Source organism: Eupeodes corollae, chromosome 2 (assembly GCF_945859685.1).
Source record: "Eupeodes corollae chromosome 2, idEupCoro1.1, whole genome shotgun sequence".
In the NCBI taxonomy this organism is placed as follows: domain Eukaryota; kingdom Metazoa; phylum Arthropoda; class Insecta; order Diptera; family Syrphidae; genus Eupeodes; species Eupeodes corollae.
This window is the reverse complement of record NC_079148.1, coordinates 121,483,038-121,510,996: the sequence shown is the minus strand read 5'-3', so window position 1 is coordinate 121,510,996 and position 27,959 is coordinate 121,483,038. Positions and strand designations below refer to the sequence as shown.

At 34.0% G+C, this 27,959-nt stretch overlaps 1 protein-coding gene across 2 annotated transcripts in view; it reads right to left on the bottom strand.

The window, feature by feature from the left end:
* Positions 1-6,368: 6,368 nt before the first annotated feature.
* LOC129944520 (serine/arginine repetitive matrix protein 1) overlaps positions 6,369-27,959 on the bottom strand; it is a 48,469-nt gene continuing 26,878 nt past the window's right edge. The window contains exons 3-10 of one of the 2 annotated variants that reach the window (XM_056054005.1): positions 24,070-24,128; positions 19,214-19,359; positions 10,106-10,209; positions 9,929-10,043; positions 9,205-9,338; positions 8,870-9,148; positions 7,258-8,804; positions 6,369-7,167 (exon numbers count right to left, since the gene is read on the bottom strand). In XM_056054005.1, coding sequence (XP_055909980.1) covers positions 7,067-7,167; positions 7,258-8,804; positions 8,870-9,148; positions 9,205-9,338; positions 9,929-10,043; positions 10,106-10,209; positions 19,214-19,359; positions 24,070-24,106 — 2,463 coding nt within the window. In that variant the 5' untranslated portion in view covers positions 24,107-24,128 and the 3' untranslated portion in view covers positions 6,369-7,066. Of the gene's footprint in view, positions 8,805-8,869; positions 9,149-9,204; positions 9,339-9,928; positions 10,044-10,105; positions 10,210-19,213; positions 19,360-24,069; positions 24,129-27,959 lie in introns of both variants that reach the window. The other variant, XM_056054004.1, reaches the window with a different exon arrangement.

The window sequence follows — 27,959 nt, the reverse complement described above, 5'->3', positions numbered from 1 at the left end:
CAATTTTATAAAGACCAGGTTTGAGTTTTTGCAATCCTGGGTTTCATTTAAGTCGTCTTCCATATCTCAAGGACCAGTCAAGGTATCGACTTCAAATAAATGTTGTTATACAGATAATAATGCAGAAAGATGTAGATCAGATCAAAAAATTGAGTGGGTGGTTTTTTACTATAGCAATTTCTATATTTTTATCTAAAAAATAATTTTATGCAACGAAAAATTACGTTTTTGAAATGTGGTAAAATTTTGAGAAAAACCTAACCGACAGCTTTTTTAAGAAAAATAAAACCAACAAAATATCTACAAGTTGTTAGAAATTGAATTTCGACTTAAATACTTACTTACTTAAGGTGGCGCTACAATCCGGGGTGGACCTGGGCCTCAACCAACAAGTGTCTGCAGCCAGCTCGGTCCCTAGCTAGCTGTCTACAGTTTTGCACGCCAAGTTAGTTGAGGTCCTCTCCCACCTGGGTGCGCCACCTGAGTCGCGGTTTTCCTCTACTGCGCCGCCGCCGTCCCTCGGGATTGGATTCGAAGACCTTCCAGGCTCAAGCGTTGACCCAGCCATCTAAGCCGTTGGACTTTAATTTTGCTAATTAGGTCAGAGTCGCTGTACAGCCCGTACAGTTCGTCGTTATATCTTCTCCTCCATTCTCCATCTATGCGTACGGGACCAAAAATCACCCGAAGAATTTTTCTCTCGAAGCATACTAAGACGCTCTCATTTTTCTTTGACAGGGTCCAGGCCTTAGGGGGCCTTAGGGCCATAAATCAGAACCGGGATGATGAGTGTCTTATAGATTATGATTTTAGATGCTTGAGAGAGGACTTTACTTCTCAATTGCCTTCCAAGTCCAAAGAAGCAGCGATTTAGCGCTGGTTTCGTTGTCTGTATTAATACCGGTGCCTAGGTAGACAAAGTGCTAAACTACCTCAAAGTTATAGCTGTCCATGGTGGCGTTTTGTCCAAGACGTCGTCGTTCAGTGTCCTTTTTTGATGACAGCATATACTTGGTATTGCCCTCATTGACCACTAAACCCATCTTCTTCGCTTCCGTAGTTCCGACGCAATGCTCAAAAACGCTCCACTGACATCACGCTTTGATCTTCCAATTATGTCACTATCATCTGCGTATCCGAGTAATTGGATGGACCTTTGGATTGTGCTGTGCCTCTAGTGTTAACGGTTGAGTTTTGCACAATTCTTTCCAGAACGATGTTGAAGAAGTCGCATGACAGTGCATCGCCTTGTCTAAAACCTTTTTTGACATCAAATGAATCGGTAAGATCTTTTCCAACCTTGATAGAGCAGCCTGCATTCTCCATCGTCATTCTGCACAAACGGATAAGTTTGACAGGGATGCCAAAACTAGACATTGCTCGGTAGAGCTCTTCCCTATAGATGCTGTCATACGCGGCTTTAAAATCGATAAAGAGATGGTGGGTATCGATTTGAAGCTCCTAGGTTTTTTCCAAGATCTGCCGTAGTGTGAATATTTGGTCGATAGTGGACTTTCCTGGTCTGAAGCCACACTGATAAGGACCAATCAGGTTGTTGACGAATGGCTTCAGACGTTCACATAATACGGCAGAGAGGATCTTATACGCAATGTTAAGGAGACTGATGCCTCTGTAGTTGGCGCAGTTTAGAGGGTATCCTTTCTTATGTATCGGGCACACTATGCTGAGATTCCACTCATCGGGCATGCTTTCTTCCGACCATATTTTCCAGATGAGTTGGTGCATGCTCCGTACCAAGTCATTGCCTGCTGCTTTGAATAGTTCGGCAGCGATGCCGTCAGCTCCAGCAGCTTTGTTTGACTTAAGTTTAGATATAGCTATCTTCACTTCGTCAAGGTCGGGTAGGCGGAATTGTTGATCTGCGTCGCCGAGGTTGAGTGGTTCTATCTCCCTTCCAGCGGAATTCGGTTCGTCATCGGCGTTATATAATTTAGAGAAGTGATCTTTCCATATTCTCAGCATCGACTGCGGTTCTACTACGATGTTCCCCTGATCGTCTTTACAGACTTCGGTTCGTGGCTGGTACCCTTGGGAGGTTTTTTTTTTATCTTTTGGTAAAATTTACGAACCTTATTCCTGTAGTGACATCCCTCTATCTCCTCGATCGCGCGCTTCTCATGCTCTCTTTTTTTCCGTCTAAGAAGCCGGTGTTCCTCTCTGCTCTTCTGCTCGTAGAGCTCGCGAGCAGCTCTGATCCTTTTGTGCAGCGCCGTTTTGTATGCCTCTTGTTTCGCTGCGTGTGCTTGCCGGCATTCGTCGTCAAACCAGGGGTTTCGCTGTGGTGGCCGTGTGAAACCTAGCACTTCAGAGGCGGCATCTCTGATGGCTGCAAGGCAATGTTGCCACTGGTTTTCAATGCTTAATGCAGGAAGCATAGGACTCCTTAAGAGGTTATTAGAGAATCGATCGGAAAAGGACATGGCAGTCTCTTGCGATTGTAGCCGTCTAACGTCGAATCTTCTCACAGTACTTCCTTGTTTTGGCTTGGATCGGGATATCCGTGGCCGTACCTTGGCAACAACGAGGTAGTGGTCCGAGACAATGTTTGCCTCTCGGAATGTTCGGATATCCTGGATACTGGAAAAGTGTCGTGCGTCGATCGCAATGTGGTCAGTCTGGTTGACGGTTGATTGATCAGGAGATTTCCATGTCCCCTTGTGGATATTAAGATGCGTGAACTGCGTACTAGCTACCAGAAAGTCTCGCCCCGCAGCGAAATCGACCAGCCTGAATCCGTTGTCGGAGGTAGTGTCGTGCAGGCTGTATCTCTCGATTATGCCACCAAAGATGTTTTCTCTTCTTAGCTTGGCATTAAAATCTCCTAAGACAATTTTAATGTCATAGCCAGGACATTGCTCATATGTATTGTCCAAGAGCTCGAAGAATATGTCTTTGGTGTCTTCATCTCTCCATCGTCTCCTCTGTTGGGGCATGCGCGCATATTAGGCTTATGTTGGCGAATTTAGCCTTGATGCAGATTGTCGTGATGCGCTCGCTCAAACTGTTGAAACTCAAGGCCTTTTGCCTGAGCCTAGTTCCAACAACAAATCCCCCCCAAATAGACGCTGTCTTTGTTCTCGGTAGCAGTCGCCGTAGTAGATATCGCAGTCTTTTAGTTTGCGTTTGCCCGGTTCATCCCATATACTTATCCGAAATTCGTTGTCCTTATTTCATTTGCGTGGGTTGTCAAAAGTGAATCCATCCTTATCTGAGACTTGTTGGTGCTTCGAAACTATGATGTTTTTACGTGGCCAGGAAGTCACCCCGACGGCACAACCCCGAACCTGGAGGGCCAGATCCTTAGTATAACTCCAAGGAAGGGGAGCCGGATAAACCGCTCCTTACAGGCCTGGGCTCCGAATATGTCGATGAAGCCCTATAAGGTGTTCACTAAGTAGTTCAACCTTACTGGAACTGTAGACGCCACCGTTGATTCCATTCGTCCGCTGCCGCCTGGATAAGGAGAGGTGCCTTAGTGGAAACACCTCTTCCTCCCTCTCTCGTTTGCTGCCCCCAACAACTTTCCACTGGGATTGGAACCCAATCTCTTGTTGAGGTACTAGGCACCCGATGTTCACCATGGGGACGTGAGAGTAGGAGTTGATAGACAGAGGTGGGTTTTGAGAAAAACCTGTGGACGCTTGTGTCCTCTTGAATGCACATGTCTAATAAAAACCTAAATAAAAATTATTAAAAACTGGTACAAAATTATATTTTACTCAATTATCATTTCAAAAATTTGAGTTTATGGTTTCCAACTAATTTTGACTTATAAGAAATATTGTTTCAACATTCAATAAAATTTTAAGAGAAATCAAATTGTCAGGTTTTTTCGACTTAAATAGCTTTTCAAAAATTAAAAATATTGTCTTCAAACTTATTTTATTTCACAGAAAATATTGTTTTCGATATTCAGTGATTTGTTTATAAAAATCCAACAGTCCGTTAAAATACAAACTTGTTAAAAATTTATGTTCGGTTCTTGATGTCTCTCAAATTGATAAAAAAGTTTTTAAAATTGGTAAAAATTGGTTTTCGAATAAAAGTCTCGTTAACCAAAATAGATTTTGAAATCAAATTCTTTTATCGTATACAAAATATTGTTTGTAATTTTTATTTTTTTTAGAATAATTTAACTGATAACTTTATTAACAAAACATGAAAACCTAGAAACCTTTTAAGCAAGGCAAACCAATAGACGGGATATGAAGTTGTCAGTGTGGGTCGCATCACAGCCTCTTTTTTTAATGGTGTTAAATATAATCAAGACAAACGATTGATCATGTTTGTCTTGCAATACAATGCTTTGAAAAAATAAGAATAGACTTTTGTGCCTGTTTGGTAACTAAACTAATAAGCTCAATCTAACTAATCTCATTAATCTTAATTTTGCGAGTTAACTACGTTAGCACTAGCGGGGAGAAAACAGAAGTATGGTAAATTTTTCAGACTTTAAAAACTACGTTGCCAAAAAACCTTAATAAATTCAGTTTTTTTTTTTATATTTAAAATGACAAAAATATTAAAACTTATGGGAGAAAAGATGTGAAATTATTCGAGGCTACAAAAACTACGTTATCGCCAAACCTTAATTCTATTCATTTTGAAAAACCATGGTTGAGTAATGTTTAATTTTTTTTGTAGAATTACGGATTTGGGCAAGTTTAAGTTTCTACAATTCTTGGAGAAGGGCCAAATTGTCAACAAACTTTGAAAAGTTCGGATTCAATGGGGCTAATCAATCGAAATCGGTTTATAGCTTCATCAAGCTTCATCCACTTTATTTCTTTATGTTATAGCTTCCCAAAAATAAAAACAATAATAATAAATTGGTTTACAAGTCATGAACTTATGGCAAACCCCTATAAACAAAGTAGCCTTTAAAAGAATCAATTCCGATCTCCAAGATTTAAGAAATAAATTGGTATGCATAAACTTGGGAAAATTAACCTCAAGTTGTTTTTGAAAACTAGGTAAACTGTAAAAAATACAATACAATACTTTAGAAAGTATATTTAGCCCTTGACAAATTGTAATAAAAATATGGGTATGTTCAAATTAAAAGCTATAAACTTGTTATTAAATGCTATAAACTTAAGTTCCTACGAAGCATATTCAAGATGAGGACGAACATGACAATTGTACTAAGAAAGAGTAACATAGGGATCATTGAACACATTTGCCCAGCGTTTTATAAAACCAAGCATAAAACTTACCTTATTGACAATAAAATGTAGGTGATGTGTTAATTCTAAGTTGGAACAGAAATTAACACCTAAATCTTTAAATGTGAAGACGCGACAGAGCTTTTGCTGTGATATTCAATAATCAAATGCACTACCGATTCGTTTATAAATAAATAAATAAATTGGGTGGCGCAACAGTCCGTTGATAACTAGGGCCTAGGGCCTAGTGACTTACAACTCTCAACCATTCCTGTGTGCGAGTAATGTTGTCAGGAATGAAGTACCCGTTGCATGATGGTTAGTGCGTTGGACTGTCACGGGAGAGGTCTTGGCTTCGATGCTTCGATCCCTGCCTATGCCATCTATGTCACGAAAAAGTGCTTACTCAAACTAGCCGTTCGGATTCGGCATATAAACTGTAGGTCCACAGAAAAGGGCCAAGATGGCTTGCATTGGGAACATATTGAGCAACAAAAAGTTCTGAATGGCAATTTCTAAATTTTACCTCACAGGATCTGTTTTCAAGGTATGATTTGATAAAATCTAAGTAAAATGGTTGAAAACCAAGAGCTTTTAATTTAACCGTGGTTAAGTTGGTCAAAAGCTTTAGAAAAGTCAGTGTATACACAGTAAACGTCATAACCTTGTTCTAAAGCGCATGATATTTGTTTGAGAATGTGACGAGACTTGTGAGGGTTTATCTTTTTTTCACGAAACCATATTGCTGTTTGCAAATGAGATTTTTACTAAAAAATGCTACACTTTCAAAAACTTATTCAAATAATTAAGGAATGCAACAAAGTTTTGCAATGGGCCTGTTGTTTGCTATATGTGCCTCGTTAATTTTCTTGAAAATTGGTGTTAGAAAATACTATCGGGGGAATACCGTCGGGACCTGCTAAGCAGTTATCATTCAACACGTATAAAAGATCAAGGACCGGTACTCTGTAGCGCAGGGATGTGACTACAGTAGTTTTACTTTAAGAACTACTTCAATGCTATTAAGAAATGTAACACGAAAGCGTTACAGATATCTAATGAAAGGTTCTTGCAAGTGAAGTGAACTATTTGAAATTAAACTATAAATTATTATTTTTATCTTAGTAAAAATAACGCCCCATCAGCTGTAAGTAATTAAGCATTTAAAAAATTAAACAACCTTTTGTTCTTATTTATATTTTTTTATTTTGTCTTTAATTATTTCTTTTTATGTTTTTTTTTTGTATTTCATTCAATTTAAAACTATTTATCAAGTCTTATTGGCGACATAAATAGATAACCATACATTTCTTGTTTAAATAAACGTACTTGTTCTATTAAATTATATCCTTAAACATATAAACAGATTTTGCAAAATTTCTAATTTTCATTTTTTGTTTTAAAAGAGTTTATAAAAGAAGTGTTTGTTTTTTTTTCTATAAAAAAAGGATATTTTTTTATTAAATAATTTACAATTTTATTTAAAAAAATAAAAAAAAAAAGAAAACGAAAACAGAAAACAGAAAAATCTGTTATGTTCATAACTATCACGACTCATGAGTATTTTCTAAAAAAAAATTAGAAAAGAAACAAATCAAAATTTAAAAAAACATTAAAAAACTTGTGTGTTTTTCATTTTATATTTACATATAATTTCATGTTTCAAAATGTTGGTTAAATTTGTTTGTTCTTTTCTTCTCCTTTTTTATTGTTTTGTTTGTTCCTAAATTGATTGCAAAATCTTATGTTTTGGTCCTTACGTTATATTAAAAAAAAAAAAAAATAAAAATCTTCGAAAATTCGTTGGCTAAGAATTCTACTTGTATCTATTTTTATTTTCCTCAAGGACAAAAGGGCAGGTGGAAAGCAAGCACTCCCGATTAGTATTCGAAGTCATCATAAAAATGTTGCGCTACTCTCGTCGCTCCTCGAAATTCTTGCCGTGTGTTACGCGGTGCTGAAACGGTTCGTCTCCGGACATCTGTGGAGGAGAAATATGAGTCAGGAGCGTTATTATAATTATTACTATTTGGAGCTGAATATCCAGCCCGCTCGTATTTATTGAACGGACCTAACGAGTTCCTATTGTTATTAGAGGAAAGGGGCTTTAAAGTGGGATTGAGAGCATCGTTTAGGGTAACGTCATAATCGTTTTCATACAATTCATCGAGGATGGCCTTTGGATGCTCAATCTGCGGTGGCAAGGTGGTTCGGGGACCTTTACGTGGGGATATGGTGTAGTGAATGTCTGATGGACCACTGGGCCCGGTTTCCCGAAGGATTGGGGCTCCGTGTTCCAGAAGACGCACTCCCGAAATTGTCGATCCCATGTCGACGGGTGTACTATCTGTGGCGGTTTGCTTGAGAGCAGCTCCTACAGGTTGGAGTCCTCTGGGTAAGTAGGGGCTTCCACCGCGCGATGGCAGGAATGGACGCTTCACTACTCGCACCACTGGACGTCCATCCCGTTGAGCTGGCTTATCACTTTCAAGGTTTGCAGATGGTTTTTCGTCGTCGGCATCGTCTACAACATGTTCATCGTAGACTTCTTCTGTATCTTCTTCTGGGACGGGAAGAGGAGCTTTGTCCACTTCCGCAGGTCTTCTGCGATGATCTCGTGGTTTATGTTCCCTGGTGTCTTCCACAATGGGATCTTCTTTCTTAAGAGGTCTGCGAGATCGTGGTCTCTGTTCACGGACTGGTTCTTCTATCGAGTCAGAATCTTCCGAAGGCTTTTCTCTGATGGCATGTGGGCGCTTTCGGAGACTGGGTTTCCTCTCTGATTCGTCATTCGCTGGAATAGGTTCGTAGTCATCATCGATTGCTGGTATTGGCTTCCTAGGCTTTCCAACTCTCTTGGGGTTTTCACTACCACGCCTTGTCTGGCTATGCGAACGACGAGGAGGAATATCGTCAGTTCGGCGAAGACCGAGTTCATCTTGAAGTCTTCGGCGGGGTGTCTCTCGTCTGCTAGATGGTTCTTCTCTTTCCTTAACCGGACTAACTTCTTCATATTCTGAGTCATCATAGTACTCATCGCTTAGTGGGGCTACTGTTGTCGTTGATGTTGTGGCCTTTTGTCCCTGATAACCGAACTTATTTCTTTCATGAATAGGAACTGGTCTGGGAATTTTCGGGGCAACACGAGGCCGATCGAATATGGAGGCTATTGGACTTCCTGCAGCAGCTGAAGTTTGTGGTCGAACTACAATTTCATCTTTAGCTGGTTTCACTTCAGCAGGGCTTTCGTTTTCTTCTTCTCCTTCATCGCGTCGAATTGGTTCATCGAAATCATCATCAACTGGAGCTGGACGTTTTTGACCATTTTTTCTCCTTCTTCCACCAGCTGTTGGACGTCGACGTTCTGGAACAACTTCTGGTTCATCATCGAGTCTATTTCTGGGCTTTTCCTTTTCATCACTTAAGCTACGTCTTTCGTCGAGAACTGCTTGACGATCAGCAGCGGATTTACGAGCAATCGGTTTGTTTCGACGTTCCGATAGGTCACCTTGTCTGCTCTTTGGGCGAGCTTTGGGCTTGGGACGGCGATCTTCTTCATAATCTTCTTCTACCTCATCTCTAATTGGATCTCTGTTCTTTGAACGTTTGTTGTCAAATCTGAAAAGCAAAGTTTGTATTTAGATTTTTGAGACAATTTATGTGACTGAAGGCTTGAAAGTTACCGTGAATCTTCATCACTGTAAGCACGCTTCTCCTCGTATTCATCATCGTATTCCGGTCGGCGGTTACGTGGTCTTTGCTTACGGCGTCTGTTGGCCCTACGGTCTTCCTCATAGTAGTCATCTTCATAATCTTCGTCATAGTAGTAATCTGATGGACGACGACGCCTTAAGGGTCTACGATTTGGTCCACGTCTGAAATCTGGCTCTGGAGTTAGAGGAGCTGGCGTTGTTGTTGTTGTCGTGGACGTTGTTGTGGTGGCCATATATAAGTTGTCATTTCTTAATAAAAAGACAAAATAATGTTTAACTTAAAAGACTCTTATAGTGCATGTTACCTGTTCCAGAACTTGGCCGAATTTTCACAGTCTACTTCGGAAACGAAGTGGCAAATGAATGTCCTTTGATCGAAGGCTGTAAAATTGGCGCACAGGAAATCGTGACGAATACCATAAATACAATGATGGTAGACCTAAAAGAAAATTAACGAAAATGGGTACAGATACATTTTTGACACTATAGGGTTTAATTTATACATTAAGATAGGTAGATATTTTATCTCAGATTAAATTCAATCTAATCTAATTTACATATGGTCTTGATTTTATTGTACGCAAATCTAAGGCTCATGTTAAATTAAAATGTGTATGACTGCCTATCAAAAAAAAACAAATTTAAAATCTGATTTAAAAGACATCTTGACCAATGGCTAAAATATTGTATTAATTATCATTTCCACAATAATTATCGCACTTGATTGTTTCGCAATTTTCGCACAGAATAATTACTATAAGCCATAATAATGTGGTTTATTATTTGGTCAAGGTTGTTAACATAAAAGAAAGAAGAATAAACTTCCAAAAAAGGCATTAGGCATTCATTTAAATTAATTGTGAAAAAAACAATTTGAATAGACAACTGTAATTGAAGACGACAAATGATTAATTTATGGGAAACTAAAAGTGATTTTCTATTGTTATTTATATTTTTTTGTTATTGTCATTATTATTGAGTCCTTGGGCTTGAGAAGTTTTTTTTTTTTAAAATATTTTAATACCTTACCTGACATTTGTATTCAATTGACGCATAGAATCCATCATGAAGTCCATCACATTTAAATGCAATTTCATTATGAGGTGGTACGGTGCTGAAGAAGGGATAAGTTGAAAGATTGTATCTGAAAAAAAGGTATAATTAATTTACATTATTAAATTAATTGAGTATTATAACTAAGCTCACCCATTTAATTCACGAGGTAAATTTGGATCCCAGACCCAATCAATTTGAGGAATTCCAGTTAGTTTTTTTGATGGTTTCGTTGTTGCATTTACATGATGTGCCACCTGAAAATGATTTAAATTTTTAGAAATTTGAGTAGATAGTAAAAAATGTGTATATTTGGAAGACAAACTATAAAAAGTTAAATGTAAAGACACAAAACACTTTTTAATAGTTCCTATTTACCTTAACTATAGTAATTGGAATTCTGATTTTGAAGAACTCCTTAATTTCCTTTTAAGCCAAAATAATGAAAATATTCTACTAATTGGGGACTTAAACGGCAGGATATCGAATTATCAGAACTCTCCCTTTATGAACAATGGATATTTTTCTTTTGAAAGAAACTCTTTAGACGAAACTATAAATACAAACGGAAACCGTTTGATGGATTTGATTGAGGATTTTGGGTTTTTTATCTTAAATGGTATTTCTAGAGGGGATATTAATGGGAATTTCACGTTTATATCGTCACAGGGTTGCTCTGTCATTGACTACTGCCTTGTAAAAGGTGAATGGCTGAATATAGTAAAAGATTTTTTAGTACTGCCTGCTAACTACTCAATGCACCTGCCTATCTATGTCTCCTGTGAGTTTAAACCTCATGAAAGTTTTATTAGAACTCGCGAAGAAAATTTTAACACAAGGCTTCGTTGGAACGAAAAAAAAAGTGAAGTTTACAAAAGTAACTTAAATCAGTATTCAACTTATTTGCTAAATCAAACAACGTCTACAATAGTTGAAGCTACAAATTTTGTTTTTCAAACTATAAGAATGTCTTCGGTCAGCTATTCAAACAATAATAGAACAATTTTTAAATCTAGCTGGTATGACAACGAATGCAAAAAAAGTAGAGAGAGATCGTTTAAGTTCTTAAAACTCTTTAGAGACTCAAATGATGTTTTTTATAAGACTTTATATCTACATTATAACAACGCTTATAAAGATTTATGTAAACAAAAAAAAGAACTTTTTTTAAAAAAAACTGCATCAAATTTGGTTGTTAGTCATGACTCCAAAGCTTTCTGGGCCAATGTGCGCATTTTGAGTGACCGTAATTGGTCAGTTATAAATCCCATTGGAGTGGATATACTGGCATTGCACTTTGAACAACTTTTCATAGCTGATCCATGCCAGAAATCTATAAGCTTTGCACTGCCTTATATATATATTGAATAGTTAGATGCTCCATTCTCAATGTTAGAACTGGTTGTTGCGCTAAAAAAAATGAAGAACAACAAGGCTGCGGGGCTGGACGGCATACCAGCTGAGTTCTACAAGAACGCCACCTTGCAGTTTTTAGAATTTATTTTAGTGATTTTCAACAAAATGTTTGAGGAGGAGCAGTTTCCAGGAATTTTCCAGTCCTCATCTATCTCTGCAATTTTTAAAAAAGGTGACCCTATTTTACCTGAAAACTATAGAGGCATCTCTGTGCTTAGTTCTCTAAGGAAATTATTCACCCAGATCCTCTATTCCAGGCTTGTAAGATGGGTCGAACAAAACAACAAAATAAGTTGCTTTCAGGCGGGCTTTCGAGCTAATCTTTCGACAATCGACCAAATTTTCACTCTCACGAGTGTTGCTAGGCGTTACTTAGAGAAAAAAATAAATCTTTACTCTTTTTTCGTTGACTTTAAATCAGCATTTGACACCATTAACAGAAAATCTCTACTATTTAAACTTGCAGCTATCGGGCTATCGACAAAATTTATCCGAATCTATGAGCAGCTGCTCTCAAATATGACAGCTGTAGTTTCAAACGGTAGTAGCAAATCGAAACCGTTTAGTTGTAATACAGGTGTGCCCCAAGGCTGCGTTTTAAGCCCGCTTATTTTTTCACTATTTATAAATGATATTGAAGACTATATCCCTGGTGGTGTTACTTTTGGTGATTTGTCTATTAAAGTTTTGCTCTACGCCGATGACTTGGTGATCTTAACTGATAATGCAGTCACACTTCAGCTTCAAATAAACAAATTAAAACAATTTTGTGATCAATGGGATCTCCAAATAAACACCTCAAAATCGAAGATAATGGTCTTTAGGTCCCAACATCGTAGCATTAGAACCGACCGCAACTGGACCCTCAATGGTTCCAACTTAGAAGTGGTGAAAGAATTTAAATATTTAGGCTACACATTAACTCATAACCTGAATTTTGGTGTTCACATAAAAGATAAGGTGAGAGTTGCAAAAACTGCAATAAATTGTATGTGGTCAAACTTTTTTAATAACAAACTTGTTGATCCTACGTCTAAGTTCAAAGTGTTTGAAGCAACTATCAAAAGCTGTTTGTGTTATGGCAACCAAATCTATGGGTACAAGCAATTAGAAGATATCGAATCTGTCCAAAGATATTTTTTCAAGCGTATCTTTAGACTCCCAACTAACACGCCCAATTATGCTATACATATCGAATCGGGACTTGCTCCAATATTTATTATGAATTTAAAAGTAAACGCTGATTATATATTGAGGGTAATGCAAAGGCCGGCCAACAATTTGCAAAAGAGGGTCCTATCAGTGTGTTTTAGATGCCGGTATACTCCATTTAAAGACTGGTATGATTTGGCCTCGGCACACAACTTTCCTCTGACTCTATCTGTTGATAGTTTAGATACGTGGAGAAGTGCTTTCTACGACTGCATATCTACCATTGATGATCACTCATTCCAAAGCTATCTAGATAGGGCGAGGGAGTCTGTGTCGAGATCAATTTACAGTAAACTTAACCTTAGACTGGGGTCGTCTAATTACTTTAGTGATAAATTTACTGTAATGGAAATGAGCATCATATTTAAAGCACGCACGGAGATGTTAGAGCTTAATCACAGACCGCACAGAACTGGTAACAACCCAAACTGCACTTTGTGCAACTTTAATCAAGTTGAAAACAATTTCCACTTTGTTGCATTGTGCCCAATCTTGCAGGAAATTCGTCGGCTTTATTTTAACAAGAGTTTTCTGTCACTTGAAGAATGTCTAGGTGTTATGAATGGAGATAACGGATGGCGTCTACTCATTCAGTTTTTATTAGATGCAGTTTCATATAGAAACATGTACATTAATATATACTAGAATAATAATTCTATTACAATTTTGTTTTAGCTAAACTAAAAGCCTAAATCGCATTTGAAAAATTGCTAATCATTAAATTCCTTGAGATATCTTTCTTTTTTTTTCGTTTTCGCCAAACTAAAAGCCCAAACCGCATTTGAAATTGCAAATACTTTATGATCTATGTATTGTTTAACACATAATTGCCATAATTAAATGATTGCTGTTTTTGAAAAACTTAATAATTTTGTTTTAGCTAAACTAAAAGCCCGAATCAGATTTTGTTTATATTTTTTTTTAAATAAATGTATTTATCTATTAAATTAGCTACACCATTAAAACGAATATATATTTTTTTTTTCTTCTCTCTGGCATTATTCTTTTTCTTTTTTCAATTGCTTTTTTCTTTATGTAACCAAATTTTTGTACTTTCTCTCACAAAATGTTTAGTTTATAAAAATATACCGGCAGACGGCCCATGAGCCATGCTTGTAATCTTTAGTTTTAAGTTTGTAAATTTTTGAAATGAAAAAAAAAATAAAGATGATAATAATAATAATAATAATAATAATTATTTAGTTTTGTTAATGGAAATGGACTAACTGGGCTCTTTTTGCAATAGAAAAGATAATTAAGTTTTGCTTTGTTTCCACCAAATGTTGATCTCAGTTTAGACTAAATAAATATTTTTGGTGTTTCCACCGCACAATAATATTTAAAAATGATTAAGTTTGACAGCACTTTCTTAAATGCAAACAGTGTTTCGATGTTTCTTTTGAAGTGCAAATGAGATAGTTTGATTCGTGTTAAACAATGAAAAACTATATAGTTGAGCACCATATAAGAATATGCCACCAAACATGAAAACAAACAGACCATAATGCATTTTCTGTAAAACCAACTCCTTCAGACAGATTTTTCATCACAAATTTTGAGTCGACTCCGATTCCCGACCGGAATCGAGTCGAATCAAGATCATTTCAACTCAATTCAGGTATATAAAGAATTTAGACGAGCTTCAAGCTCGCTTCAACACCACACGTTAATGTAGTAGTCTACGAACAAACCCCCTTCTTGAAGTTTTTATTTTATGTCAAATTGTTTGGTTACAACTTTAAAATCGACTATCCCATTACACAGACGTATTTTCTTGATTTTGATAGTCAACCATCAAAAATCAGCTTACACAATTTCACCCCTGGTCTGAATTTCGCTATTTTTCTAAAAATTTTGTGATAAATAAATCCGGGAAATATTCAATTGTACCAACTTTCAAATATAAAAAACGAATTACTATATCTTTTTTTTGGCAATTTCTCACTCGATGGAATACCAACAAAACACGGCTAATGCCTTCGAAATATACCAAAGTTTTGAATTGTACCAAAATTTGTGTTCGAGATTCAAGTAAACGTCAAAATTCGATGAGCAGTTAGATCCTACTACTATTTTTATCTACAGTGGAGGGTTGTACAATCGTACTTCACTACGGATATTTTTGCCAAGAAAATATCCCATTATCGATGTTGAACTTGTAATTATATTATACAAAAGTTTAACGTTTCAATCAAAAGCCATAATTGGGAAGTAAACTACAACAAGTAACAAATATTTAGACTTTAAAATAATGTCCAATTTGTCAGTGGTCATAGCTGCCAAGAAGCTGACAATAGCCAAATAAATTTTTACGAAGAATTTTTTGATTCAGATTGGTAGATTGTAAGCTGCATCAATTTTGAGTACTCGCAGATGCTTTATTATATATAGTTAAATGTCTGAATCAGTGACATTTGTGACAGTTTCAAAAGTCATTTGACATTAGTTGAGATCTGGCAATATTGGGCAGGTTCAGGTGACATAACGAACTTGAAAGTAAAGCAAGTTTCTCGCATGTGATTGGCCAGCTGCCAAAAAATGCCTTCCAATTAAATCAACTTTATTGTAATTTTGACTGGAAAGCTAGTCAAGAAAAAGCTATAAATCCAATCAATCCAAGTCAACTTATGTCACAGTGACAATTGATCACGTTTTTACATTCAACTGAAAGCTGAACTTTATTTTTCATTGAATTATTTTTTTTCTGCACAATTCCATTTAATCTTTTATATAAAAGGGTTCCTTGTCAAATTATAAAAAAAAAGAGGCTGGGATGCGACCCACACTGATAACTTCCCATCCCGTCTGTCGATTTGATTTGCTTAAAAGTTTGTCTATATGTAGATTTTATTTTTTATGAAAAAACGGACTGTTGAATTTTATATAAAAATTACTGAATATCGAAAACAATATTTTCTGTGAAATAAAATAAGTTTCAAGCCAATATTTTTAAGTTTTGAAAAGCTATTTGAGTCGAAACTAAATTTTTACGAAGTTTTAGTATTGTTTTTTTAAGAGTTTTATTTTTTGTAAAAAAAACTGTCAATTCGATTTTTTAAAAATTCTACCAAATGTTGAAAACAATATTTCTTTTGAGATAAAATTACTTTGAAGCCAATATTTAAAATTTTTAAAGAGATATTTGAGTCGAAAATCAATTTTTACCAACTTTTATACATTTTTTTTTCGGTTTTTATTTTTTGTAAAAAAACTGTCAATTCGATTTTTTTCAAACTTTAACTGTAAAAAAACTGTTAATTCGATTTTTTCAAACTTTAACTGAATGTTGAGAACAAGATTTTTTGAAAGATAAAAGTAAATTAAAGGCAATATCTCAAAGTTTTGAAAAGATATTCGAGTCGAAAATCAATTTTTACCAACTTTTATAATTTTTTTTTAGGTTTTTATTTTTTGTAAAAAAACTGTCAATTCGATTTTTCTCAATATTTTTCAAAATGTTGAAAACAATATTTCTTATAAGATAAAATAAGCTTGAAGCCTAAATTTCAAGTTTTTGAAAAGATATTTAAATCGATATTCAATTTTTACGAACTTTGAGTAATGTTTTTTTTAGATTTTTATATTTTATAAAAAAAATGTCAATTAGATTTTTCTCAAAATTTTATCAGATGTCAAAAACATTATTCTTCGTTGCAAAAAATTGTTTTAGAGATGAAATCATATTTCAGTCGTAAAATTTTGGAGGTGACAAATTTTTTTTTCAGTTTTATTGATTTAAAAAAAAACCGTTATATTGATTGTTTTCAAAAAATATACCTGTTTGGTATCACGTTACAATATATTATATAAAATTTAATTCAAGTCTCTAGTGTTTTTGGTTCGTAAGGTATTTAGGGTTAACCAAAATTTTCACCTTTTTTTCAAACTGCTATGGTAAAAAAACCACCCACGAAATTTTCTTGAGAGCCCTTTCTGCATCTTTCTGCCTTATTATCTGTATAACAAAGTTTATTTGAAGTCGATATCTCGTCTGGTTCTTGAGCTATGGAGGACGAAAAAAACGTCGTGAACGTACGGACGTACAAACGTACGTACACACGAACGCACAGACATCTTTCTAAAAATCTTTTATTTCGACTCTAGGAACCTTGAAACGTCGAGAAATGTTAAAATTTTCAATTTGACAAATCAGACCCATTACAATAACTTCCTATGGGAAGTTAATAAGCAATAGTTCCTTATAATACAAAATGCAAATTAATATGGACTTGTAGCTTGCCTGAGGAGTGTTTTGTAGACAATAATGTTTGTAATAGTTTTTGTAAGATGAACTGAAGGTAGAGGTTGGCGGAGTAAAGTTCCGAACTTGAGGTTTATGACACATGCAAAACTAATTAGTTGCCTTGGTCTAAATTTACATTGGAAGAATGCAGTTGACAATCTTGAAAATAAACAAGTTTCTAGTTTTGATTGGCAAGCTGTTAAACAATTGTCAATTGTATATGGCAATTTTATTAAAAAGTTGAATTGAAAATTAGTTCCGCCAGTTATTTTGGTTTCAATGTATCAGTTGTTCATATTTTTTCAGTCAACCAAAAACTGATCTTCATTAGTCGTCTACAATTTATTTAATTTTTGTATATAATTATTCTCCGCGCCAACAACTGAAGGTAAAATTTAGTGAAGTAAATTCCAAAGTTTCAAAATTGTTACACCGCAAAAACAAGATAGTTGCCTTGGGCTTAGTACGAGTTAATACAATTTCATTACAGCTATAAAATCCTTTTGTTTCTTTTGATGTTCCCACTGTCACATACAATTCCAAGTACACAGAAGTTTTTGATATATGGGACCATTTTTTAACCAAACAACCTGACAATATTCTTATTCCTAACCATCGGTTGTACTAAGCATTAGACTTTAGCACCATAAATGTCAAATGTAGGGCCTTTTATTACGTGTTGTTTATATTTAAATTTAAAGTAAACAGAATTAAATTGTAAAAATATAACATTGTTTTAATGCTGATTTGACTGATGATGGCTACCTCCATCAACTGTTAGTTATCGAAATATTATTTATTTCAAATTTGTGATCGTGGATAATGGCTGAATCACAAACACGCTTCAGCTTCGGCTGACGTTTACGAGTTCAGCCATAGGAATTCAATGCATGCTATCACAATGGAGCTTCGACTTCACGTTTCGTTTGACAATCGTAAGCAAAAGAACGTAATGTAACGTAATGTGACTCCAAACGGAAGCTCTAGTTCATGGCTGAATCACAAACACGCTTCAGCTTCGTCTGCGTTACGGTGGGCCTGCTTCGAGGTTGCTTTGAATGACATTTCTATTATTTCATCCCTCCACAGAGCAAATATTTTGTTTGTTGACATTTTTTTATAGCTGTTGAGCTGTCAGAAAAAGCAAATGTTCAGATAATTGAACTATAGCTTCCGTTTGGAGACACATTACATTGTTTTTCTTACGATTGTCAAACAAAACGTGAGGTCGAAGCTCCATTGTGATAGCATGCATTGAATTCCTATGGCTGAACTCATAAACGTCAGGTGAAGGCGAAGCTGAAGCGTGTTTGTGTGTCAGCCATTATCTGAACATTTGCTTTGTCTGACAGCTCAACAGCTGTAAAAAAATGTCAACAAACAAAAGTTTTGCTCTTTGGAGGGATGAAATAATAGAAATGTCATTCAAAGCAACCTCGAACCAGGTCCACCGTAACGCAGACGAAGCCGAAGCTGAAGCGTGTTTGTGATTCAGCCATAAAACACATTTAAAGCACACAAATGTCAATTTAAGGAGTGTTCAAACTTCAATCATTTATGGGTGCGTTCAGTGGTTCAGAAAAAGAAACATTTTCAATGAATTTGTTGAGTACAATGTCCGTAATAATTTGTGTAAAAAGTCCTAAAAAAAATGAGATACAAAACCAATATATAACCAAAGTTTCAATTTCATACAAACGGCTTCAACTGTATAAACTCGCACTCCATGAATTTTTTTCTTAAAGTTGAATAATCATTTAACCTTTTCCTTCATTTCTAAACAAAACATAAAACTCGTGCCATAAACAATAGCTGCTGAATGACTTTTACTAGCTAGCTTGACTAATTAAGACACACTTTACTTTAGAGGCATAATTTGTTTAAACAAAACATCACCCTTTCACTGCATTTGCCTACATCATAAATATTTATATACTCCTAGATCCAAAAGCTAACGTAGATTACAGAATGACCTTCTTGTTGTTGTTGTTATTGTTTTCTTCTTTCGTTACCATAAGCAACCATCAGGCATTATGCTTAAGGCAAATGCACCTATAAAATTGTCTTTCTGTTCACCCACACGAAGTTGGTCATAGAGTACGCGATAATTTGCAAATGAAAAACAAACAAACAAATACCGCAACACAACAACGAACTTTATATTCACCTAGTCAAATTGTATTAAGTAACTGTAAGTTGTCCCTAAAGAGGTAACTGTGTAATTGGGACAACATAGGCCATTATGGTTAACCTAGGTCAATATAATCCGAAAGTTCAATACCAAATGAAATTTTAATTATGATGAAAGTATCATCAGCTGAGTAAAATGGAAAACTACTCGTTTTAGAATAGTGCTTAAGAAAATATCAATGTTCAGAACTTATACTGACTTTTGGTTCAGTTTCTTCTGCGGCTACTGTTGTTTCCGGAACTTCTGTTGTCGTTGTTGTTGTGGTTGTTGTTGTAGAAGTTGTATATGCTGGTTTAGGAAATCCCGGCCTCAGGGCTCCAGAATGTGACATAAATCCCAAAAGAGCTAGAAAAAAAAACGAAAATTAGAAACAATACTAATTAAGTCAAAATGCTGAAGAAGAAGATAAGATAAGCTCAGATTGTAAAAGAGCGAAATAATGTTGACATAATAAATTTAAATTTTTTAAGATTTACAACTTTTAATGAAGATAAACATTTTTAATTATGTTGTTGCTAAAAGCTTAAGGCTCAAGTTTTTTGAGATGCTTGACAGGTTTTTATTTTCTTAATTAATCTTTATACATTTTCGTCTATATTTGTGGTTTGTATGAATATTGTTTGTGAGTCTTTTTATTTATTATTAACAACTTTTGACATTTTAAAAAATGTATATACGGGCAATATTATAACGAAAGTTGAATGAAATATTGAACAGTAGATAATTAAATTTTAACATTAATTAATTGAAATCTAACAAAAGAAAGAAAGATAATTAAGATAATGATTTTGATAGTATTATAAATGGTTTCGATTAAATTTTATTGATTTTGTTATTTGTTTTATGATATTGACAAAAGTTTATTGGAAACAAAACAAAAAATTAAGTTAGTGACGAATAAATCAAATTTTGTGTTATAAAATTAAATAATGTACTGTTATTTTAAACTTCTGATTTGTCAAATTAAAAACTTTGACATTTCTTGACTTATTAAAATAAATCAAAAAAACTGAAAACAAATATTTGTCATTTAGAATTTAAGCGGAATGTATACAAATATAATGTTTTTGAAGGGTCTTCGTTTTTTTTAAATCTAAGTGATATTTTTTTTAGATTCACATTCATATGAAAATATCATGACCAAAAGTTAATACACATTTTCACGAATATCTTAGCAACAGGTAAAGATGTATTTTGTAAACATTTAATATTTTAAGAAAAATCTAACTGTCAGTTTTTACAATAAAAAGTACTACACAAAAATTTATGTTCCCTTCAAATATATCGAGAACAAATAAAGGGATTGTATTGAAAATTAGTTTATTCTACGTTAATCTTGTCTTATTGAAACTCAATAGATATTTGATTACTACAATAACAAAGCGCCTGGATCTGATGGAATCCCAGTAGAGTTTTATAAACATGCTACTCCTGAGTTTTTGGAATATCTGTTAGAACTTTTCAATAGAATATTCATTGAAGAGATAGTGCCTGAAAATTTTCGTATGTCTCGAATTACAGCCATTTTTAAACCGTGATTTGCCAGAGAACTATAGAGGAATTGCTGAGCTTAACTCATTAAGAAAAGTGTTTACACAAATACTCTATACTAGACTTACGATTTGGGTAGAAGATAATAACATAATAAGTTGTTAAGGTTTAATTAGGTAATTAGGTTTTGCACCACTGCTAGGCGTTTTATTGATAAAAACAGAACTTATATGCCTTTTACTTGATTTAAAAGCGGCTTTTGACACTATTAATAGGAGGTCCTTACTCTATAAGCTCTCAGCAATTGGGATATCTACTAAAAAATTCTCGAAAACACGATGGCATCTGTTCAGAATGGTGGAAAAGTATCTAGAGAATTTAGTTGTGAAGCAGGTGTCCCTAAAGGATGTGTTCTTAACCCTATCATGTTTGCACTGTATATGAACGATGTCGAAAACAGTATACCTGGGGGAGTTCAGTCCGCTTACTCTACAGCTCCAGATAAACAAGCTGAAACAGTTTTGTGATCTATGGGATCTTAGAATAAATACCACCAAATCCAAAATAATGGTTTTCAGATCTCGAAATAGATCAACTGGCTATGGGCGGAATTGGACTTTAGATGGTGAGATAATTGAGGTCGACATATAATCTTAAGATTCAAACAAAAATGCTGCAAAAATTGCAATAAATACAATGTGGTCCCAGTTCTTCGCAAATAAACTCGTAGGTCCAATCTCAAAATTCAAAGTCTTCAATGCCCGGTGAATACTTGTGTTTGCTATGGTAATGAAGTATATGGTTTCGAACAGTTGGAGGAAATGGAAAATATGCAGAGGTATTTTTTCAAGCGAATTTTTAGGTTACCTATTAACACTCCTAATTATGCTATCCACCTAGAGTCAGGCTTACCTCAAATTTTCTTGACAAACTTAAAGGCTAACGCCGATTTTATGATCAGAGTTATGAAGCGATCTGACCAAAACTTGCAAAAAAGGCTCCTTAAAATTTGTTTTAGTTGTGGGTATAGTCCGGTCAAAAATTGGTATGATCTTGCTGTAGCACATAACCTTTCAATATCATTGCCAGTGGACAATGTGGAAGCAATAAAAAATGCACTATATGAATGTATCTCTGTTATAGATGACTCGATGTATAGGCTTTGTGTTGCGAGAGGGACTGCATCAACCTCCAGGAATATATACAGACTTGGTGAAAGAAACTATTTTAGAGAAGAGTTTACAGTTTCTGAAATGAGCTTGATCTTCAAGATAAGAACGGAAATGCTCGATTTGAATTATAGACCACATAGAACAGACTTAAACCCTGTGTGCTCCCCTTACAACCTTGGTCAAAACGAAGATGTTTTGCATTTTTTAGCACTTTGTCCAATATTACAGGAAATCCGAAGGCTTTACTTTTATTCTAGTTTTCTTTAACAAGAGGAATGTGTCAGTGTACTAAACGGAGATCGTGGCTGGAAGCTTCTTATACGCTATGTCTCACATGCACGAAAATATCGAAACGAGTGTTTGAGTTTGTTTTGAGTTGTAAGACGATGTTAATGTGATTGTATCTTCTCCTTTTTTTTGTTTTTAACCAAATTAAAAGACCTTAAAATTGAAAAATTAAGTAAAAAAAGAAAACTTGAGAAATATGCAGTTCTTTTCCTATTTTTTGCTTTTTTTCTCTCTTACAAACCATTATCTGTTTTAGCTAAACTAAAAGCCCATTACCAATAATTTTCTTTTTTCCTTAATTTTTTTGTTTTGACTAAACTAAAAGTCACATTATGAAAATCATAATTTGAAAAACAATATTCTTTAATATTTATATTTATATTTACATTTTCTTTTTTTTTAACTATGAAACTTATTATGTGAAATATTCTCTCTTTTTACTTAAATTGTACTTTTTTTTTGGTTGTTTATTTAATTAGTTTTTTTTTTCCCGGCAGACGGCTTATAATGCCATGCTTTGTATATCTTTTATTATGAAATATTGTACTTATAAGAAAATTGAAAAAATAAAGAACTTATCTATCTATCTATCTATCTACAAACTTTCAAAAATGTTACTAATATTGGCTTTGGAATAGTAATGTCCCGAACATAAAAGAGATTGAAATTGAAATTATTTTTAAAATATTATTCTTTAAAAAATCCAATTGACAACTTATTTGACAAAACCCGAAAACCTAAAAAACACCAAAAAATTGATAAGAAAGGATTATCTACTCAAATATACGAAAGTAACTCTGTCAGTCTGTCTGTTACTCAGTCACGCCTAAACTACTAAACCAATTTGCATGAAATTTGGTATGGAAGTATTTTGATATTCGAGAAAGAACATAGGCTACTTTTTACTCCGGGAAAATGACGCATTCTCATGGGAAAATTCATGATGGCCGATCGACCTACTGAACAGATTTAAATGAAATTTGGTAAGGAAATAGTTTGAGACCTAAGAAAGGGCATGAGTTACTACAAATGTTTGAATACATACATACGTGTTATGGGTACATGTAAAAAGTTATCTCTGCCTACGAATATGCGAGTACAGCTACACATTGATTCTCAAGCAGGGCAATATGCCGCTACTCTTCTAAAAATCGGAGAAGATTGTATGCCAACAGACTCTAAAGGCTTGATTACGTTGAGTCATGAATTTTGTCAAATTGTCTGTAGCACAGATGAATTAAAAAGTAATGTCTTTCTAAACCTGCATATAAATATGGGCAATCGGGAGTGTATGTGTGATATCGTCGAGTACCTTTCAGTAGACAACGTTATGGACACGGAGGAAGAAACATCATACACCATATATTTTCTTAATCCTTTGGAATTATCAGAGGTGCCTTGTCATAAGTTGGGATTGAAGGTTGGTGTTCCAGCCCTGTTAATGAGAAATCTTGAAGCATCAAAGTTATGTAATGGTACGCGGCTACAGTGTACACGCCTAAGACGAAATATTATAAAAGCTTTAATCATGACTGGAATAGCAAAAGGAAAATAAATATGTTTTAATTCCCCAGCATTCCAATAATTCCAAACGTTACAGTTTAAAAGAGTGCAGTTTTTGCAATAATAATACATACAACTCAAGGGCAAACACTAAAAGTTCCAGGTGTAAATTTGAAAAAAAAACTGTTTTCCCAATGGAAAATTATATGTAGCGTGCTCACGAGTCTCAAACCCATAATTTTCTTAGGTCTTAGGTTAGATTCCATCTAAAGTTTTTTTTTCACGGGTACTGCCTCTGGAATTCTCAAATTCTCCAAGATTAATTCTTGTCATGAAAAGTACCGTTCGGATTCGGCTTAAAACTGTAGGTCCCTTCTATCCCCGACTAGCACACATGAATGGTTGAGAGTTGAAAGTCCTAGTTCTCAAAGGACTGCTGCGCCACCCAATCTATTTATTTTTCTTAACTTTTGTAAAAAATGACAACTATAAGACACATTCTATGTTTTATGGAAACTTAAAGAAATATAAAAATACAGTAATAAAGAGCGTACGAGACAAAGGTTTTTGATTTGAATATGTTTTTAGTATTTTAACTCACCTGCAAATATTAAAAGCCATCTTTTGGCCCTTCTCATCGTTTGGCAAAAATTAAATCACCTGTAAGAATATAAAAGAAACACAAATTTAATGAATGCATTGCAAACAAATGTTATTACTAAAATACTTATATGTAGTTAAAATAAAAGGAATTATGTGCTTCTAAGCAAAAATGAAGTGTTTGAAAATTTATATTTAAAAAAGAAATATATTTCCAAAAGATTAAACTCTTAAATAAAAAAAGAACTCAGGTAGGCTTTTTGTTCCTATCAATATTCAAATTTCAATTGGGTTTTTGATATTTATACGAGTTTCGAATGGATCTTATGTGATTTTGTTCTCAAATGTTGGTACGATTGATATTGCATTTGTATCTCGATGGCTGTGTTCGTTGAGTAATTGTGCATTTGAAATAATGTGTTTTCTATTAAGGAAAAAAATCAATCTGTTACTGTTGATATTATTTAGGTTTGTTTATGAAAATGGACTAACTGGGTTTATTTTGCAAGCGAAACCATTAAAAAAAGATAATTAAGTTTTGCAATTTTTCCGCCAAAGGTTTATCTCAGTTTAGATTAAATAAATCTTTTTGGTACAAGAAGATTTAAAAATGATTAAGTATGACAGCACTTTTTAAAATACAAATGGATAGTTTTATTCGTGTTAAACAAAGGTAAACTGAATAGTTCAGAAATATATAAGAATACGCAAACTACTCCATTTTTATTTTTTAATTTGATTAAAACCAAACTATATTTTTTCTGCACAAATATGCAAATAAACAGACAATAATGCATTATCTGTAAAACCAACTCCTTCACAAAGGTATTTCTTCTCAAACTCTGAATCGACTCCAATCCCCGACTGAAATCGAGTCCAATCAAGCTCATTTCAACTCGATTCAGTTATACAAAGAATTGAGACGAGCTTCAAGCTCGCTTCAATACCACATATTAATGTAGTAGTCTACGAATAAACCACCTTCTTGAAGTTTTTATTTTATGTCAAAGCTGCAATTGTTAAATGAACTCTTTTTATAGAATCTCAATTTAAAGATGTTTTCTTACCATTCTTCTTGAAAATTGTCCATTTTATTAGTTCAAGTTAGTTTTTTTGCTGAAGTTAATTTTAACTTTTGATTTTCACAAAACTTTTTCCATTTGTGTTTTTTTAAATTATTAATCTGACAGATCTTCTTTCAGTTGTACCAATTTTTAAATACAAAAATCTGGCTACTGCCGATGCGTTTCCTTGGGAATTTTCGAGTAATGTTTTGATTTGAGCAATTTTTTTGAAATAAAATGCTTTAAGAACTGTGTTAAGATTATATATAAATTATGTTACGTGTTTTTGAAATAGAACGCGACATTGCATTAATTTTACATACATTTTTTTTACAAATGTATCATCATAAAAGACATTTTCATATTAACCTAAACATAACGTAAGCTACTGCTGTACAACAAATACCAGAAAGATTTACTCAATTCTACGAATTTATTGGAAGAAAATTAAAATCTCATATCCTTTTCCACTCTTTTAAGCAATCCTTTGTTTTACAATGTTCTGAAGATTTAGAGTAGAGGCTATTTGCAGCATGACCTTACATTTTTCCGTGTTTTAAATAGTCTCTAGTTGTCTAATAATGTACTTAACGCCGCTTGTTGTCAAGGAACATTCAACATGTCACTATAACAATTACATATACATATATGTATATGTAGATCTTTTCTTCAACAAGATACCTCAAGTGCAATCATTTTAATCCAGCTTTCGCTTCTTTTTTTTTTCGTTCAGAATTAAATCTGCACCTTGTGGTGAATTTTATTTTTACACAAAAGATTTAATTAAAAAGACAACATGCAATCCGTGTTTTATAACTATAAACTTATATTTTCTTTTTGTAGTTTTATGCAGAAGACTGATGCAAGGTGAATTGATGGTAACTGGTTTCTTTTCAAACTTAAAAGATGTTTACTTAAAAGTGTAGTATGTACAATAAATCGATGAAGGAAAAAAATAAAAAATCAAAGAACCTATAAGGCATATAAATCAATGATAATTTAAAAAAACTAATTTTTAATCATGTTGTTCTATTCCCTGAATTTACACTTTATACATATGTAAATTAATATACACAAATAAATAAGACTAACTTTGGTTCTTAATAAAGTTATTCCTAAATAATCCCTTGAGATTTAACACACAATTATTGGTCTCTTTATTTTTGACATAAATACCCCACAAGAACAGTTTTATTATTATAAGTCACTATAAGCCCTTAGTTATATTACAAAATGTTTGTTTTATTTTATGAAATATTCTTTTGCAAAATTTGAAATCAAAATATCTTCAATGTTGAGAATTCGACTAGAAACATGGTATATAAAATTCGAAATTTTTACATTGTACACTAAGGCGTATGTGGAATGTTTTTATCGAAAAATAAATGTACATTTATCCATTCTTTCGATAGTTGAGAATTAACTTTGGGTACCGTCAAAGAACTTAAGAGAGTCAAAGAAAATAACATTTGCCTTAAAAAAAATAAATAGTTGGTAGGTTTTCATTAGATTTCTTGTTATAAAAAAATATAATTTGTAGTTTTAATTCTCTAAACAGAAAAAAATAAATGATCTTTTGATAACTATTGAGTTTTGCATTTTAGTTTACGTGTTTATAAATATATATTACAAATTGTTTTAGAAATTTGTAAATTAATATTTTTAGGAAAAGTGAATTTAAAATAATATAAAAGGTTGAAAATAGAGCCTTCGAATTTCTTATAGTATCGGACAAATAGCTATGAAATGGTAAATATCGTCACCCTCATTTCTGTTGTAATAATTGCATCTGACCGATGCGGAATATAATTCAAGTTTAATATTTCAACCCTTGCTCTGAAAATTGTACCTATAGCTCTCGCAGAAAGTCGGTTATTTAAATAATTTGTGGCATTAGTATTTAATTTAAGGAGTGGCTTAGATTTCTATATATTTCTCTTGTTGACGATGATGATGCTCTATTTAGATGTTTAAGAAATATATTTTCATCAACTTTTGCGCTAACATTCGAAAAAATATCTTGCCAGTTATCTATGGTTAATTTATTCAGTTCAAAAAAAACATTATGCAATCGGGATAGTTGAGTCCATTCCTTAAATAGCGATGCTTCTGTTCGCAAAAGAACCTTCATGATAGATGTGTGAAGATTCGAACTTGGTTTACTCATTACTATTGTTAAACAATCTGCAGGGAATTTAAAATTTTTAATATAAATCGGCGCAATTCCAGACTCAACATGAATTGTATAGTTTGGAGTCGAATCAGGTAACCGAAATAATATTTTGAAAAAGAGGAGCTCAAATTCTTCAAAATAGGTGTGACAAAAACTTGAATATCGTAAAAAAAGCAAGTTTTAATGGTTGCTTAGAAAATTCGGTATTTAGATCCTAAGTCTATGTTTTTGTTTGAGAAGAAAGTTGGCCACATTATGTTGAGAGCTACTTTACTCTTATGCTGAACATGTTTATTTAAGCTACTATTAGCAGACATCAGTAGTACCCGTGGCATGATGGTTAGTGCGTTGGACTGTCATGCGAGAGGCCTAGGGGACGGTCCCTGCCTATCCCACCTAAATTTTTTTCACGGGTACTGCCTCTTGCGAGGAATTGACAAATTCTCCAGGAGTAATTCTTGTCAAGAAAAGTGCTTTCTCAAATTTGCCGTTCAGATTCGGCTTAAAACTGTAGGTCCCTTCCATCCCTGACAACAGTACTCGCACACAGGAATGGTTGTGAGTTGTCAGTCACTAGGCCCTAGTTCTCAAACGGACTGTTGCGCCACCCAATTTATTTTATTAGCAGACATTAACATTCCAAGATATTTGAAT